The following is a 15,575-nucleotide window of genomic DNA, read 5'->3' on the forward strand; positions in this document are numbered from 1 at the left end:
ACAACATTATTGATTAGAATACAAATGCCTCATATAGTATAAAAAGGAGTTATGGATGAAAAATTCTACCATCAGGCGAGTGAGGTGGAGAGCAGCTGTAGCCTACAGTACAATACATCAAGACAGAACTATGTATGTGAATGTACTCAAATCCCATTGACATACACAGCCTGACCTCTGCTCCATGTCCTTGTTAGGCCAATGATTGACTGATGAGTGAAATCTATTTATTTGTCTTACTGACATGGCTAAAAAGACACAAAACGCATCGAACTGGTGAGTTTGTATACGCTGCTTGACAGTGTGCATCATGGACCTGTACAAAGCAGTGTTCTTGCTAGGCACCCTTTTCTCTGCAGGTAAGATATAGCTGGCATCATTTTACGCATTGGAAGTTGAAGTGAACTGAAGGATTCCCACACAGTGTTTATACTTGCGAATTTAATGTTTATTCACAAATTAGTCCTTCTATCTGTTCCCTTAAGTTTTTTGCTAGGTACCTGTGTCTACGAAGTTACTTCAGGTGTGCTTAGTTCTTCAATCTAATAATTTTGTGAGATTATCTTTACATTTTAGTCATTTAGCAGACGCTCTTATCCAGAGCGACTTACAGTTAGTGAATACATTTTTTATTTTTTTATACTGGCCCCCCGTGGGAAACGAACCCACAACCCTGGCGTTGCAAACGCCATGCTCTATCAACTGAGCTACATCCCTGCCGGCCATTCCCTCCCCTACCCTGGACGACGCTGGGCCAATTGTGCGCCGCCCATGAGTCTCCCGGTCGCGGCCAGCTGCGACAGAGCCTGGATTCGAACCAGGATCTCTAGTGGCACAGTTAGCACTGCGATGCAGTGCCTTAGACCACTGCGTCACTCAGGAGTCTGTCAAACCTTATAACTGAAGCAGTTAGTTTAATCACAGTAATAAGAACAATGTAAAGTGTTTGAAACACTGTTTATCACATACATTTTTCTTACTTGTAAATTGTTTTGAAATAACTTGTTTTTTGTCTGTGGTGTATGTCCACTCCAGAAATGACTCATTTGTCAATAGACCTTCATGTTGCAACATCTATGTTAGCGGTCTGTAACAGCAGCTTAGCCCTGGAACCATTGGGTTTAAGCATTGCATCACAGAGCAAGTGTAAGCAAACAGGGCCCGGTAATATTTTCAGTCATAGTCAGTATTTGTTATCTGTTTGTCCTTTTAGTCAGTGCGGCTGTCCTGGACGAATATGCAAAAACAGAGGGCGCCTGGATTCTCTCTTTGGTGAAGAGGGAATACTTAGTAGACACAGTCCTAGAATGTGCCATCAAGTGTAACGTTGAAAGAGCTTTCACTTGCAGGTATCATTATGTTTATGGTCATTAATAGTGAGAATTAATTAATTTGTGAGAGATGATTTACATAGTCAAATTTCATTCTGAATGTTTCTTGGTAGGTCCTTCATGTACATTGAAAAGGATCAAGAATGTTTGACAATACCAGCAAACAGCAAAATAGAGCCTGTTCTGAGAAGAACCATCACGTCTCTATATGAAAAGAAAGGCAAGTCCTAATGTGTTTCTGACTTTTCTTGATAAGTAGCTACAGATGTAGGATCTTAATTTGATTACCCTGTTACAGGAGATTTTCTCTTATGAAAAATGTATCAACCCTCTACAAAAATGTCCATTAATTATAATCCACATAATAATTCCCATTTCCTGTTGCTACAGGATTATTGTCCTGCTGTAGCAAACTGGTTCAAATTTAGATCCTACATCTGTAGACCTGAAGGGCTCTCATTCATTTCATACAGTAAATATGCATCTCATCATCATGAATACATAATGTATTACAAATATTAGAATACAATTGAGTTTCATGTGATTGTATTTGTCAACATTATTTTTGGTAAGAGGATTGGACTGTGTCAGTAAACAAACCGAAGAGTTGAAGCAGGTTATCTAAACAAGAGAGTCCAATCAGTCCTTCAGTGGGAGGCACATAGGGTATTTCAAATTCCATACTGACCATATCTGACAACATCTCAGATAGTAAAAGCCTGATGATGCTTTTTAATTACCCAAGAAGATTACTAAAAAGCAACCCACCTACTACTGTTGAGACATCTTATTCTCTGTCTTTACAGAGTACTTGAAGGAGTGTGTAAATGGAATCGGTATGGACTACAGAGGAACAAAGTCCAAAACAATCTCTGGGAAGACTTGCCAGAGATGGGCATCAAAATATCCACAAAAGCCAAAGTATGCTCCGCCACACCTTGTACCAGATCCGGCGCCAGAACTAATCAGTTGGACAGGCCTCTGATTTTTCTCACGGGACTTCCTATGTGTGCACGTGCTTGCGCGCTCACAATTGTTTTTATGGCTGTAATAGTAAAGACCATAGGCAGCTCGTGAGTTTTAGGGAAACTTAGGCCTACAATTTATCCTACCATTTCTACCAATCTGTGTGCCAGTTATGATTATTTGTATATGCGCATTTTCGTGGAACAGTTTAATTTCAATAATAACGTTTTCCTTTCTCAAAGTTATTGTCACGTGGGTAATCATAAAAATCTGAAGTAAAATTATAAAAATCTAAAAGTTAAAATTCAACTATTGCGAGAGCTCTAGCCTCTGCCATTTGGATACATTGATACACTGTGATTCATTGGCGGCTAAAGAAATGAGAGCATAGAACTCAGAGATGCTGCAGTAGACCCAGGGGCGCAACTTCACTCTAAAATTGCATTTTTGTCCCCCCCAGTTTTATCATTGGAATGTGATACAAAACGAGTCAAGGGTGTGCTTTAGGACCATGTGGATGCCTCCGAGCGGTCGGGTAGGCTGTTTGGAGTGTCTAAAACCAAAGTTGCGCCCCTGAGTAGGCCTATACCTTCCATCATCAACTAAGTAAAATAAATAGGCCTAAAGCCAACAAATAAAAACAGTAGAAAATATCCTGATGAAAATTCTGGTTCTTTCAATCACATTAATCTTTCTACTCCGCCTGTCTGCCTCCCTTTCTATCTGTCTTGACTTGAGCTATTGCTAGTGAAGTGCAACATTTCATCAAACCATCACTTGGTCCATCCTGAAGCTGTCGCTAGCGAACTTGCAACATTGTATATACTAGCCTATTCCGGGCCCTCAGAGTTTTTTAAAAGTTTTTTTATCCAGTCGGATAAATATCCAAACAGCCTACCTGATTGCTCGGAGGCGTTCACATGGTCTTAAAGCACACTGTTGCCTGGTTTTGTATCACATTCCAATGATAAAACTGGGGGGGACAAAAATGCAATTTCAGAATGTGGGGGGACGAAGTGCCCGTTATACTCGAAACACATGATCTTACCACATATTTTAGACGCTTTTCACTGACAGCCGCAACTCAATCAGCTAGACCTATTGCCACGAGCACTACCCAAATCGCGGGCTTCCCAAACACACTTGTGATTTGAAACAATCCACAGCAAAAAAAAAATCTATAAGATAATTAACCTCTGTGGCTAAGTCATGCTCCCTGGTGAAGTTTTTTCAATTATTTTATTTAGACAGGAGTAATTGTATAGCTATGGCAAAACATGTATTTACTTTCGGGCAACCCTGCAACCCAGCATGCTAACAGTGCACTGTGCACCCGCCAACTTTCATTTCCAACTCGCAAGAGGCTGAAACCAGAGATCTGTATATAATGGCGAGATGCTCATGTCTCCGCCATAACAATGGGGGTCTTTGTCCCAAAGGCAGGAAGCTTATGTCTGCATATTATTCCCAAAGAAACGCATTGAGCTTATACTGGACAGACTCTGCTGAAACTATATCACCGGACAAAGCAGCAGAGCGAGCGAAACAGCGCCCCTCTATATGTAGCCCATGTACTGTATCTGATGCTCTCTGGACAGAAATAGTATGACATGCTATACTCTTTTGGTCCAGACAGCATCAGATGACTGGTCAACACATACTGAGACAGCGGCGCTGTTTCGCTCGTTTCAATGCTTTAACTGAGATTGATGCGTCTTCCTGTTGGCGCACGTTTCGGTCAAATAAATTATCAATATTATCAATATATTATCAAACCAGCTGCCCACTGCTCTGAGGCTAGGAAATACTATCACCACCGATAAATCTACAATAATCGAGAATTTCAACAAGCATTTTGCTACGGCTGGCCATGCTTTCCACCTGGCTACCACTACCCCGGCCACCAACTCTGCACCCTCCGCTGCAACTTGCCCATGCCCCCCCCCCGCTTCTCCTTCACACAAATTCAGACAGCTGATGTTCTGAAAGAGCTGCAAAATCTGGACCCCTACAAATCAGCTGGGCTAGACAATCTGGACCCTTTCTTTCTAAAACTAGCCGCCGACATTGTCGCAACCCCTATTACTAGCCTGTTCAACCTCTCTTTCGTAACGTCTGAGATCCCCAGAGATTGGAAAGCTGCCGCGGTCATCCCCCTCTTCAAAGGGGGTGACACTCTAGATCCAAACTGTTACAGACCTATATCCAAAGTATTTGAAAGCCAAGTTAACAAACAGATCACCGACCATTTCGAATCCCACCGTACCTTCTCCGCTATGCAATCCGGTTTCTGAGCTGGTCATGGGTGCACTTCAGCCACGCTCAAGGTCCTAAACGATATTATAACCGCGATCGATAATAGACAGTACTGTGCAGCCGTCTTCATCGACCTGGCCAAGGCTTTCGACTCTGTCAACCACCGCATTCTTATTGGCAGACTAAATAGCCTTGGTTTCTCAAATGACTGCCTCGCCTGGTTCACCAACTACTTCTCAGATAGAGATCAATGTGTCAAATCGGAGGGCCTGTTGTCTGGACCTATGGCAATCTCTATGGGGGTGCCACAGGGTTCAATTCTTGGGCCGACTCTTTTCTCCGCGATGTCGCTCTTGCTGCTGGTGACTCTCAGATCCACCTCTACGCAGACGACACTATTTTGTATACATCTGGCCCTTCATTGGACACTGTGTTAACAAACCTCCAAACGAGCTTCAATGCCATACAACACTCTTTCAGTAGCCTACAACTGCTCTTAAACACTAGTAAAACTAAATGCATGCTCTTCAATCGAACGCTGCTGGCACCCGCCCACCCGACTAGAATCACTACTCTCGACGGGTCTGACCTAGAATATGTGGACAACTACAAAAACCTAGGTGTCTGGTTAGACTGTAAACTCTCCTTCCAGACTCACATTAAGAATCTCCAATCCAAAGTTAAATCTAGAATCGGCTTCCTATTTCGCAACAAAGCCTCCTTCACTCATGCTGCCAAACATGCCCTCGTAAAACTGACTATCCTACCGATCCTTGACTTCGGCGATGTCATTTACAAAATAGCCTCCAACACTCTACTCAGCAAATTGGAGGTAGTCTATCACAGTGCCATCCGTTTTGTCTCCAAAGCCCCATACACTACCCACCACTGTGACCTGTACGCTCTTGTTGGCTGGTCCTCACTACATGTTCGTCGTCAAACTCACTGGCTCCAGGCCATCTATAAATCACTGCTAGGCAAATCCCCGCCTTATCTTAGCTCATTGGTCACCATAGTAGCACCCACCCGTAGTCTGCGCTCCAGCAGGTATATCTCACTGGTCATCCCCAAAGCCAACACCTCCTTTGGCCGCCATTCCTTCCAGTTCTCTGCTGCCAATGACTGGAACGAACTGCAAAAATCTCTGAAGCTGGAGACTCTTATCTCCCTCACTAACTTTAAGCATCAGTTGTGAGAGCACCTTACCGATCACTGCACCTGTACACAGCCCATCTGAAATTAGCCCACCCAACTACCTCATCCCTGTGGACCTGGCATCTTTTCACTCCCTCCTCTCTACATTTTCTTCATCTGTTTCTGCTGCTAAGGCCACTTTCTACCACTCTAAATTCCAAGCATCTGCCTCTAACCCTAGGAAGCTCTTTGCCACATTCTCCTCCCTGCTGAATCCTCCACTTTGAAAAGAAGGTTGACGACATCCGATCCTCGTTTGTTAAGTCTAATGACACTGCTGGTCCTGCTCACACTGCCCTACCCTATGCTTTGACTTCTTTCTCCCCTCTCTCTCCAGACAAAATCTTGCGACTTGTGACTACAGGCCGCCCAACAACCTGCCCGCTTGACCCCATCCCCTCCTCTCTTCTCCAGACCATCTCCGGTGACCTTCTCCCCTACCTCATCTCGCTGATCAACTCATCCTTGACCGCTGGCTATGTCCCTTCCGTCTTCAAGAGAGCGAGAGTTGCACCCCTTCTCAAAAAACCAACACTTGATCCCTCTGATGTCCACAACTACAGACCAGTATCCCTTCTTTCTTTTCTTTCCAAAACTATTGAGCGTGCCGTCTTTAGCCAACTCTCTTGCTATCTCTCTCAGAATGACCTTCTTGATCCAAACCAGTCAGGTTTCAGGACTGGTCATTCAACTGAGACTGCTCTTCTCTGTGTCACGGAGGCTCTCCGCACTGCTAAAGCTAACTCTCTCTCCTCTGCTCTTGTCCTTCTAGACCTGTCTGCTGCCTTTGATACTGTGAACCATCAGATCCTCCTCTCCACCCTCTCCGAGCTGGGCATCTCCGGCGCGGCTCACTCTTGGATTGCGTCCTACCTGACCGGTCGCTCCTACCAAGTGGCGTGCCGAGAAGCTGTCTCCGCTCCACGTGCTCTCACCACTGGTGTCCCCCAGGGCTCAGTTCTAGGCCCTCTCCTATTCTCGCTATACACCAAGTCACTTGGCTCTGTCATATCCTCACATGGCCTCTCCTATCATTGCTACGCTGACGACACACAACTAATCTTCTCCTTTCCCCTTCTGATAACCAGGTGGCGAATCGCATCTCTGCATGTCTGGCAGACATATCAGTATGGATGACGGATCACCACCTCAAGCTGAACCTTGGCAAGACGGAGCTGCTCTTCCTCCCGGGGAAGGACTGCCCGTTCCATGATCTCGCCATCACGGTTGACAACTCCGTTGTGTCCTCCTCCCAGAGTGCGAAGAGCCTTGGCGTGACCCTGGACAACACCCTGTCGTTCTCCGCTAACATCAAGGCGGTGACCCGATCCTGCAGGTTCATGCTCTACAACATTCGGAGAGTACGACCCTGCCTTACACAGGAAGCGGCACAGGTCCTAATCCAGGCACTTGTCATCTCCCGTCTGGATTACTGCAACTCGCTGTTGGCTGGGCTCCCTGCCTGTGCCATTAAATCCCTACAACTCATCCAGAATGCCGCAGCCCGTCTGGTGTTCAACCTTCCCAAGTTCTCTCACGTCACCCCGCTCCTACGCACACTCCACTGGCTTCCAGTTGAAGCTCGCATCTGTTACAAGTCCATGGTGCTTGCCTATGGAGCTGTGAGGGGAACGGCACCTCCGTACCTTCAGGCTCTGATCAGTCCCTACACCCAAACGAGGGCATTGCGTTCATCCACCTCTGGCCTGTTGGCTCCCCTTCCTCTGCGGAAGCATAGTTCCCGCTCAGCCCAGTCAAAACTGTTCGCTGCTCTGGCACCCCAATGGTGGAACAAGCTCCCTCACGACGCCAGGACAGCGGAGTCACTCACCACCTTCCGGAGACATCTGAAACCCCACCTCTTTAAGGAATACCTGGGATAGGATAAACTAATCCTTCTACCCCCCCGAAAAAAAAAAAAAAAAAAAATGTAAAGTGGTTATCCCACTGGCTATAGGGTGAATGCACCAATTTGTAAGTCGCTCTGGATAAGAGCGTCTGCTAAATGACGTAAATGTAAATTTAAATATATTGTTATTTATTTTGCTCATTTGCACCCCAGTATCTCTATTTGCACATAATCTCTTGCACATCTAGCATTCCAGTGTTAATACTAATTGTATTTATTTTGCACTATAGCCTATGTATTGCCTTACCTCCATAACTTGCTACATTTGCACACACTGTATATATATTTTCTGTTGTATTTTTTGACTTTCTGTTTTTTTACGCCATATGTAACTCTGTGTTGTTGTTTTTATCGCACTGCTTTGCTTTATCTTGGCCAGGTCACAGTTGTAAATGAGAACTTGTTCTCAACTGGCTTACCTGGTTAAATAAAGGTGAAATAAAAAATAAAAATAAAAATTTATTTTTATTTTATTTGGATGGGCAATGAGGTACGGTAGAGCGGGCCAGGCCCCCTAAGGCCCGCCCATAATACCGGCCCTGCCTTGTACAATATTTCTCATATTCCTATTAAGTATTTTATTGACATAACATGGACTACCAGCAGATTAAAAGATGCATTGTAAAGGTTTTGTATAATTTTTGCCAGTAGTTTTGAAAGTAGTGGAACATAATTACAAATAATTTGTAGACTGCAAAATAACCGCAAGAAGCCCAAACAGATTTAATATTTGATAAAATAACTTCAAACCTTGCTTACGTTTGTAGACGATCACATACAGTATATCTAGGGTTGCAAAGGGAGGGTATATTACTGGAAACTTTCAAAGTTTACCAGTAAACTACCAGAATTTTCGTATCTTTTGTATCTGTGATAGATTTTATGTAATCTATCACATGACATCTTTTGGGTACTTCAGATTATCTCTGGCCCTCTATGTAAAATATATGAAGTAATTAAATAAGATGACACAAAAAATATATATATAGAATGACAAAGCTGTAAAACAGTATCTTAAATATAAACCATCAACTTAGTGAATCCCATATATATGAGGGTTTCAGCATGAAATATCCTTAACACACTTTGATTTATTTTACTATGTCAATATGTATTTGTTGTCAATGTTTTGGCATCAAACTGGTGGCAGTTGTGAAAAAAGTCAATAGTTGGAACAGTTGCAGAGTTATTTGAAAATTATGCCATTGTTGATTAGATGCTTTTTTCATTAATTAGGCTATTTTCTCTTGAACCATATGGTCTATCTACTAGAAACTCGTGGACAATATGGACACAGATATACCAAAAAAATGAATACTTTATATAAATACACATTTTTGAAGTTACTCAAGTATAAATTACCAAAGTTAGGATAGATTGCCATATATTTTCTGTTAAATACCAAAATGACTGAAGATTCCGGTAACTTTGGTAAATTGTCGGTAGCTTTGCAACCCTACATATATCTCTCTACAATGCGTGAGAATACTTTGGAACAGATTTCCAAAATTAAAATCACTTGGAGCTGATTTGCTGGTGTTGTTACAGTCTTTTATGTCCAACAATAAACATTTTAAAACACTTTTTTTTTTGCTCAGAAAACTTGGGAGGGCCAAATGAAACCACGTCCTGCAAAAAAATTAATAATAATCATACAATATGTTACAAATTTGTAAGTGCTTAAGATCCTGTTCAATCTCTTTAAGTAACTTGTGAGGTTAGATTTCTTAGCAGCTGAAGGTAATTCACGTTATCTTTGTGAACGTCTCTTACAGCATGACTCCGTCAACACACCCCAAAGCCGACCTGGAGTCCAACTTCTGCAGAAACCCTGATGGGGACAGCAAAGGCCCCTGGTGTTTCACCACAGACCCTGACACCAGATGGGAGACCTGCAACGTCCAGAACTGCAGCGGTACCCTCAATATCTTGTTATGTCCCTACTCCCAATAAGCTTATGAAACAGCTGGTGTCATGTTTGCACAAAAGTTAAGATTTCAAAACCACTAAAATACAATCTATATTCAAACAAAGAGTTGACTACCTTTTTTAGTCACTCACTCATCATGACAGTTCACCTATAAAAATGCATTAAGTGTAATTTGGAAGTGTTTTATTTCTAAAGCGCTGTTGTTTGGCCCACAGAGGAATGTATGCACTGCGGTGGTAAGAACTACAGTGGAAAGATCTCCACCACTGAGAATGGCTACACCTGCCAGCACTGGGACGTCCAGAAACCTCACAACCACGGCTACATTACCAGCGCGTAATAGCCTTTTTTCTTTCTCTCTCTCTCTCTCTCTCTCTCTCTCTCTCTCTCTCTCTCTAATATATTTGTTATACAGTGAGCTCAAAACTATTGGGAAAGTGACACATTTGTTGTTGTTTTGGCTCTGTACTCCAGCACCATTTAGAAATTACAGCACTTTTTGTACAATATCCCATTTTAGGGGACAAAAAGTATTGGGAAACATTCTACATTAATGTGGATGCTACTATGATTATGGATAATCCTGAATGAATCGTGAATAATGATGAGTGAGAAAGTTAGATGCACAAATATCATACCCCTCCCCAGAAAATGCTAACCTTTCCTGTTATTGTAATGGTGAGAGGTTAGCATGTCTTGGGGGTATGATATTTGTGCGTCTATAACTTTCTCACTCATCATTATTCATGATTCATTCAGGATTATCCATCATCATGGTAGCATCCACATTAATGTAGAATTTTTCCCAATACTTTTTGTCCCCTAAAATGGGATAATGTACAAAAAGTGCTGTAATTTCTAAATGGTGCTGGAGTACAGAGCCAAAACAACAAAAAATGTGTCACTTTCCCAATACTTTTGAGCTCACTGTATATGTCTAACCATGTGATCCTTCATCTTGCTCTCTTTCCCTCTTCCTGTGTCCCTTTCTCTGTGTATTTCTCTTTCTGCCTACCCCCCCATCCCCTCCCCTCCCTGTCTCTCCAGTCTTCCTGAGAAGTACCTGGAGGAGAATTACTGTAGGAACCCAGACGGAGACCCCAGACCCTGGTGTTTCACCACCAGCCCCTCCAAACGCTGGGACTTCTGCTCCATCCCTCGCTGCAGTGAGCTATCATCATAGATATACAACACTATTACTAGTATATTGTCTATGGCTTTCGTACCCTGGATCTCTCCCCCGTCTGCCCATCATGTCCCTACTAGCGACTCTATAACCCCATTCATTCCCTTCATCTTTTATCTCATTTGTCTCCCATGGCCCCTCGTTCCCCTGCTCTTTCACATAAAAATAGACAATTTAATTAAAGCATATGAGTTTACAAACTCCCAGGGAGTTCTCCTCACTCTCTCCCTCTCCCCTAGCCTCTGAGCCTCCCGAGGTGGTGGAGGAGCTCACTTGTGCCACAGGCGACGGCAGTGCCTACAGGGGAACCATCGGCGTGACAGCATCTGGGAAAGCCTGTCAGCTCTGGGCAACTCAGACACCCCAACAGCACAACAGAACTCCAGACAACTACCCATGCAAGTAAGATCAACCCATGAGATTGGGCAACTTGTTTTTACTCAAGCAAGAACCGAGCATTGCTTTTCTCAGTGCAGTCGATCAGTGTTTTAATGTCTTATAGATACAGACTGACTATGATTTAACCAATATGTGTGGTTGTTTGTGTTCCTGTCAGAGGCCTGGAACTGAACTATTGCAGGAACCCAGACAATGAGAAGATGCCCTGGTGCTTTACTACAGACCCAGAGACACGCTGGGAGTACTGCAAGGTGCCTAACTGTGGAGATGTTCCTGGACCAGGTCACTTTACACTGCATCATGATGATGATGATAATGCATTGGATTTATATAGAGCTTTCCCAAGTGCTAAAGTCGCTACTTACTAACTATGTAGCGAAACTCATGTAATCCACTACCAATCCATACAGCCTACATTTTTCACCAAAATTTATATTAAATTTGGTTGACATGGGTGATATTGTTTTTAAAACTCAGATTACGCAGCGCCCCCTCCAGCTGAGGAAGACTGCTATGTGGGCACCGGGATTGACTATCGTGGTATTGTGACAGAGACCATCAGTGGGAAGAAATGCCAGGCCTGGAGCTCGATGACACCTCACAGTCACAATAAGACACCGCAGGCCTTCCCTAAAGCGTGAGGCCTAGAGCATAGTCAAATATAATCTCTACCCACTGGGCAAAAACTGGTTGAATCAATGTGGTTTCCACGTCATTTCAACCCCCAAAAATCTATGTGATGACATTGAAGCAATGTGGAAAACTGATTGGATTTGCAAAAAGTCATCAACGTAAGGCCATTTTGTATTTTTTCACCCAACTTTTGACCTACATTTCACAGGTGTAGAGAGGAGTAGGCAGGAGGCAGTCGCAGGTTTAGAACTACTGAATTTATTTAAGCACCATAGATCAAAGCGGGACGAAACCCAAACGATGTTGTGCTCAAAATATATCTTCATTAACAAAAAGGCAAAGGGCGAACCCAAAGTGCAAAATATAAAGTACTCAGGAAATAGTAGGAGAGATACCTCTCAGGAACACAAGTAACATTTACAATGACCGACAAAGACAAATGGCCGGAAGACGTGAGAGAAGAGAGCCTCTGTGGTCTGCAGGGCCGTAGGGAGACCAGGCAGAGGAATAAAATGACAGGCTTTGGAAAACCGGTCCACAACGACCAGGATGGTGGTGTGTCCCTACGAGGGGGGAAAGTCTGTGACAACGTCCACAGAGAGATGGGACCAGGGTCGTTGTAGAACCGGCAGTGGGTGGAGTTTGCCATAGGGGAGGTGTCTAGGTGTCTAGGTGTCTTGCTCTGTGTGCAGGTGGAGCAGGAAGAGACGTAAACCCGGACGTCCCGGGTCAAGGTGGGCCACCAGTACTTGGCGGAGAGACAGTCGATAGTACGGGCTATACCCGGGTGCCCCGACACAGCTGCTGTGTGTGCCCAGGCGAGGAGACAGTCCCGCACATCAGAGGGCACGTAGTGGGCAGGTGAGGGCGGAGGAGCAGGAGCAGGAGCCTATAATGCGGGACAGGGGATAATGGGTGTCACTTTCTCCCTCCGATCCTCTGTGTCATGCAGAGGCCACCTGTAGGTCCCGGTATTCCTCTGGGATAGGGACGTGGGTGGCCTGGTCCGGACTTTCCACGGAATTGGCACAGATTGACACAGAGAAACACCTCCCCTGACACTCCTGCGACCAACCCAACAACCTCCTCTCTGTCCATGATATACTGGGGTTATGCAACCGTAGCCAGGGGAAACCTAAAACTACGGGGTGTGCAGGAGAGTCTAAGATGAGGAAAGTGATGCGTTCGTGGTGGTTGTGATTAACTGTGAGGGAAATGGGAATCGTGGTCTGGTGCACCAGTCCTGTTCCTAGGGGACGGTTGTCTAGGGCATGGACTGGGATAGGGGGTTGTAAAGGGACTAGAGGAATGCGTAATGATAAGGCCACTGACTGGTCTAGGAAATTGCCTGCAGCACCTGAGTCCACTAGGGAAGGACTCAGTGGGGGACCATGATAGTCAGGGAAGGTGACAGGGAGGAGGACGGGCTGTGTGGACAGAGAGGAGCAAGGCACGTCCACGCCTACCTGGGAAGGTGTAGGAGCGCTCCTCGGCCTGTCGCTTCCTCGCCTGGTTCTCCTTCTGGGACAGGTATTCCAGGGGTGGTCCGACTCCCTGCAGTAGGAGCAGAGACCCTGTTGACGGCAGCGTTGACGTTCCGCAGGGGGAAGGTGCGTCGTGCCCACCTCCATGAGCTCAGTCTCACTGGAGGTTCCTGGGAGAAACCCGAACCCCCGGGATGGGCGACGACGGCCACGCAGGAGATTATCCAGGCGGATGGCCATGACGATGAGCTGTTCCAGCGTGAGGTCTTTATCGCGACAGGCCTGCTCGGTCTGGATGTCTTCCTGTAGCCTGCTGCGGAAAACCGTCAACAGGGCCTGGTCGTTCCAGCCAGTGGACGCAGCCACCGTCCGGAGCGTACTCCGACGCTGTCCTGGACCGCTCTCTTGGCCCTCTGTGGGTGGTCGAAGACGACACGGAAGAGTTGGGTGAAACGCTCATAGGAATGCACTTCTGGACCGTCCCTCTCCCAGACGGCGTGCGCCCACTCCAGAGCCCGGCCTGTCAGCACCGAGATCACCAAGGCCACCTTGTCCCTCTCGGAGGCCGTCCTGGCATGACGGGCAAGGTGGAGGTCACACTTCAGGAGAAACCCCCTACAGTGAGCTGGGGTGCCGTCAAACCACTCCGGGAGGAGCAGGTGGACGTTGCTGATCGGACCGGGTGATGTAGATGGTGGTGGGGTGGCTGGAACGACCACGGGGAGCTGCGAAGGTGGTAGTGTAGCCTGCAGTTGGCAGGATGTCCTGCTGCTTCCTGTTTTCTTGGGTCGGTCATTCTGTCACAGGTGTAGAGAGAAGGTCGTGGTCCTCTGTAGCTCAGCTGGTAGAGCACGGCGCTTGTAACGCCAAGGTAGTGGGTTCGATCCCCGGGACCACCCATACACAAAAATGTATGCACGCATGACTGTAAGTCGCTTTGGATAAAAGCGTCTGCTAAATGGCATATTAAGTAGGCAGGAGGCTGTCGCAGGTTTAGAACTACTGAATTTATTTAAGCACCATAGATCAAAGCGGGAAGAAACCCAAACGCTGTTGTGCTCAAAATATATCTTCATAAACCCAAAGTGCAAAATATAAAGTACTCAGGAAATAGTAGGAGAGATACCTCTCAGGAACACAAGTAACATTTACAATGACCGACAAAGACAAATGGCAGAGGGAGTAAATAGTGATAGTGGGGATTGGAACCAGGTGTGTGTAATGATGACGAGACAAGTCCAGGGTTGATGAGTGAAGGGCGTTTTCCAGCAGTAGGTTCGGCAGCAGCTAGAAGGCCGGTGACACCGAATGCCTGAGCTGGACAGGAGGGGGAACCAAAGCGAAGGCTGGTGTGACACTAAATCCATTGTGTAAATCAAATGTAAATCAAAACTAGATGTTGAACTGATGTTTGTGCCCAGTGGGAAATGTATATCTCTAGCTCTATCTCTGTCTTCTACTATCTGGTCATTAAAAGCCAAACAATGTAATATGTAATCTGCAGTGTCTGAGGACATTATGTCTTTTACATGTGTTTCACAGCGATTTGAGAAGAAACCTGTGTAGGAACCCTGATGGCGACCGTGCTCCATGGTGTTACACCACTGAACCCTCTGTTCGTTGGGAGTTCTGCAGTGTGGATAAATGCCCAACTGCTCCCAAGCCTACTCCCAAGCCTGACAAACATGACCAGCCCAAGCCAGCACCCTCCCAGACACCCTCAGACAACAGCAGAGGTAATCCATCCATCCTTTCATCAGTGTTGGGGAAGCTACTTTGAAAATATACAGTGATCTCCAAAAGTATTGCGACAGTGACACATATTTTGTTGCTTTGGCTCTGCACTCCAGCAATTTGGATTTGAATTGATACAATGATTATGAGGTTAAAATGCAGACTGTCAGCTTTAATTTGAGTTTTTTTTAAATCCATATCGGGTGTACCGTTTAGAAATTACAACACTTTTTGTACATAGTCCCCCCATTTTTGGGGACTAAAAGTATTCACTTAAATGTATATTAAAGTAGTAAAACGTTAAGTATTTTGGTCCCGTATTCCTAGCACGCAATGACTACATTAAGCTTGGGACTGTACAAACTTGTTGGATGCATTTGCTGTTTGTTTTGGTTGTGTTTAAGATTATTTTGTGCCCAATAGGAATTAATGGTAAATAATATAGTGAGTCATTTTGTAGTCACTTTTATTGTAAATAAGAATAGAATATGATTCTAAACACTTCTACATTAATGTGGATGCTACCATGATAACAGATGATCCTGAATGAATC

General features: G+C 45.0%; 1 protein-coding gene across 1 annotated transcript in view; it reads left to right on the forward strand.

The window, feature by feature from the left end:
• Nucleotides 1-252: 252 nt before the first annotated feature.
• LOC121552147 overlaps nt 253-15,575 on the forward strand; it is a 63,420-nt gene continuing 48,097 nt past the window's right edge. The window contains exons 1-11 of the mRNA XM_045211177.1: nt 253-359; nt 1,214-1,349; nt 1,445-1,551; nt 2,138-2,252; nt 9,432-9,571; nt 9,802-9,922; nt 10,634-10,752; nt 11,012-11,174; nt 11,329-11,453; nt 11,649-11,808; nt 14,831-15,024. Of these exons, the coding sequence (XP_045067112.1) occupies nt 311-359; nt 1,214-1,349; nt 1,445-1,551; nt 2,138-2,252; nt 9,432-9,571; nt 9,802-9,922; nt 10,634-10,752; nt 11,012-11,174; nt 11,329-11,453; nt 11,649-11,808; nt 14,831-15,024 (1,429 nt within the window). The 5' untranslated portion in view covers nt 253-310. The remainder of the gene's footprint in view (nt 360-1,213; nt 1,350-1,444; nt 1,552-2,137; nt 2,253-9,431; nt 9,572-9,801; nt 9,923-10,633; nt 10,753-11,011; nt 11,175-11,328; nt 11,454-11,648; nt 11,809-14,830; nt 15,025-15,575) is intronic.

This window comes from Coregonus clupeaformis, chromosome 36 (assembly GCF_020615455.1).
Source record: "Coregonus clupeaformis isolate EN_2021a chromosome 36, ASM2061545v1, whole genome shotgun sequence".
Taxonomy (NCBI): domain Eukaryota; kingdom Metazoa; phylum Chordata; class Actinopteri; order Salmoniformes; family Salmonidae; genus Coregonus; species Coregonus clupeaformis.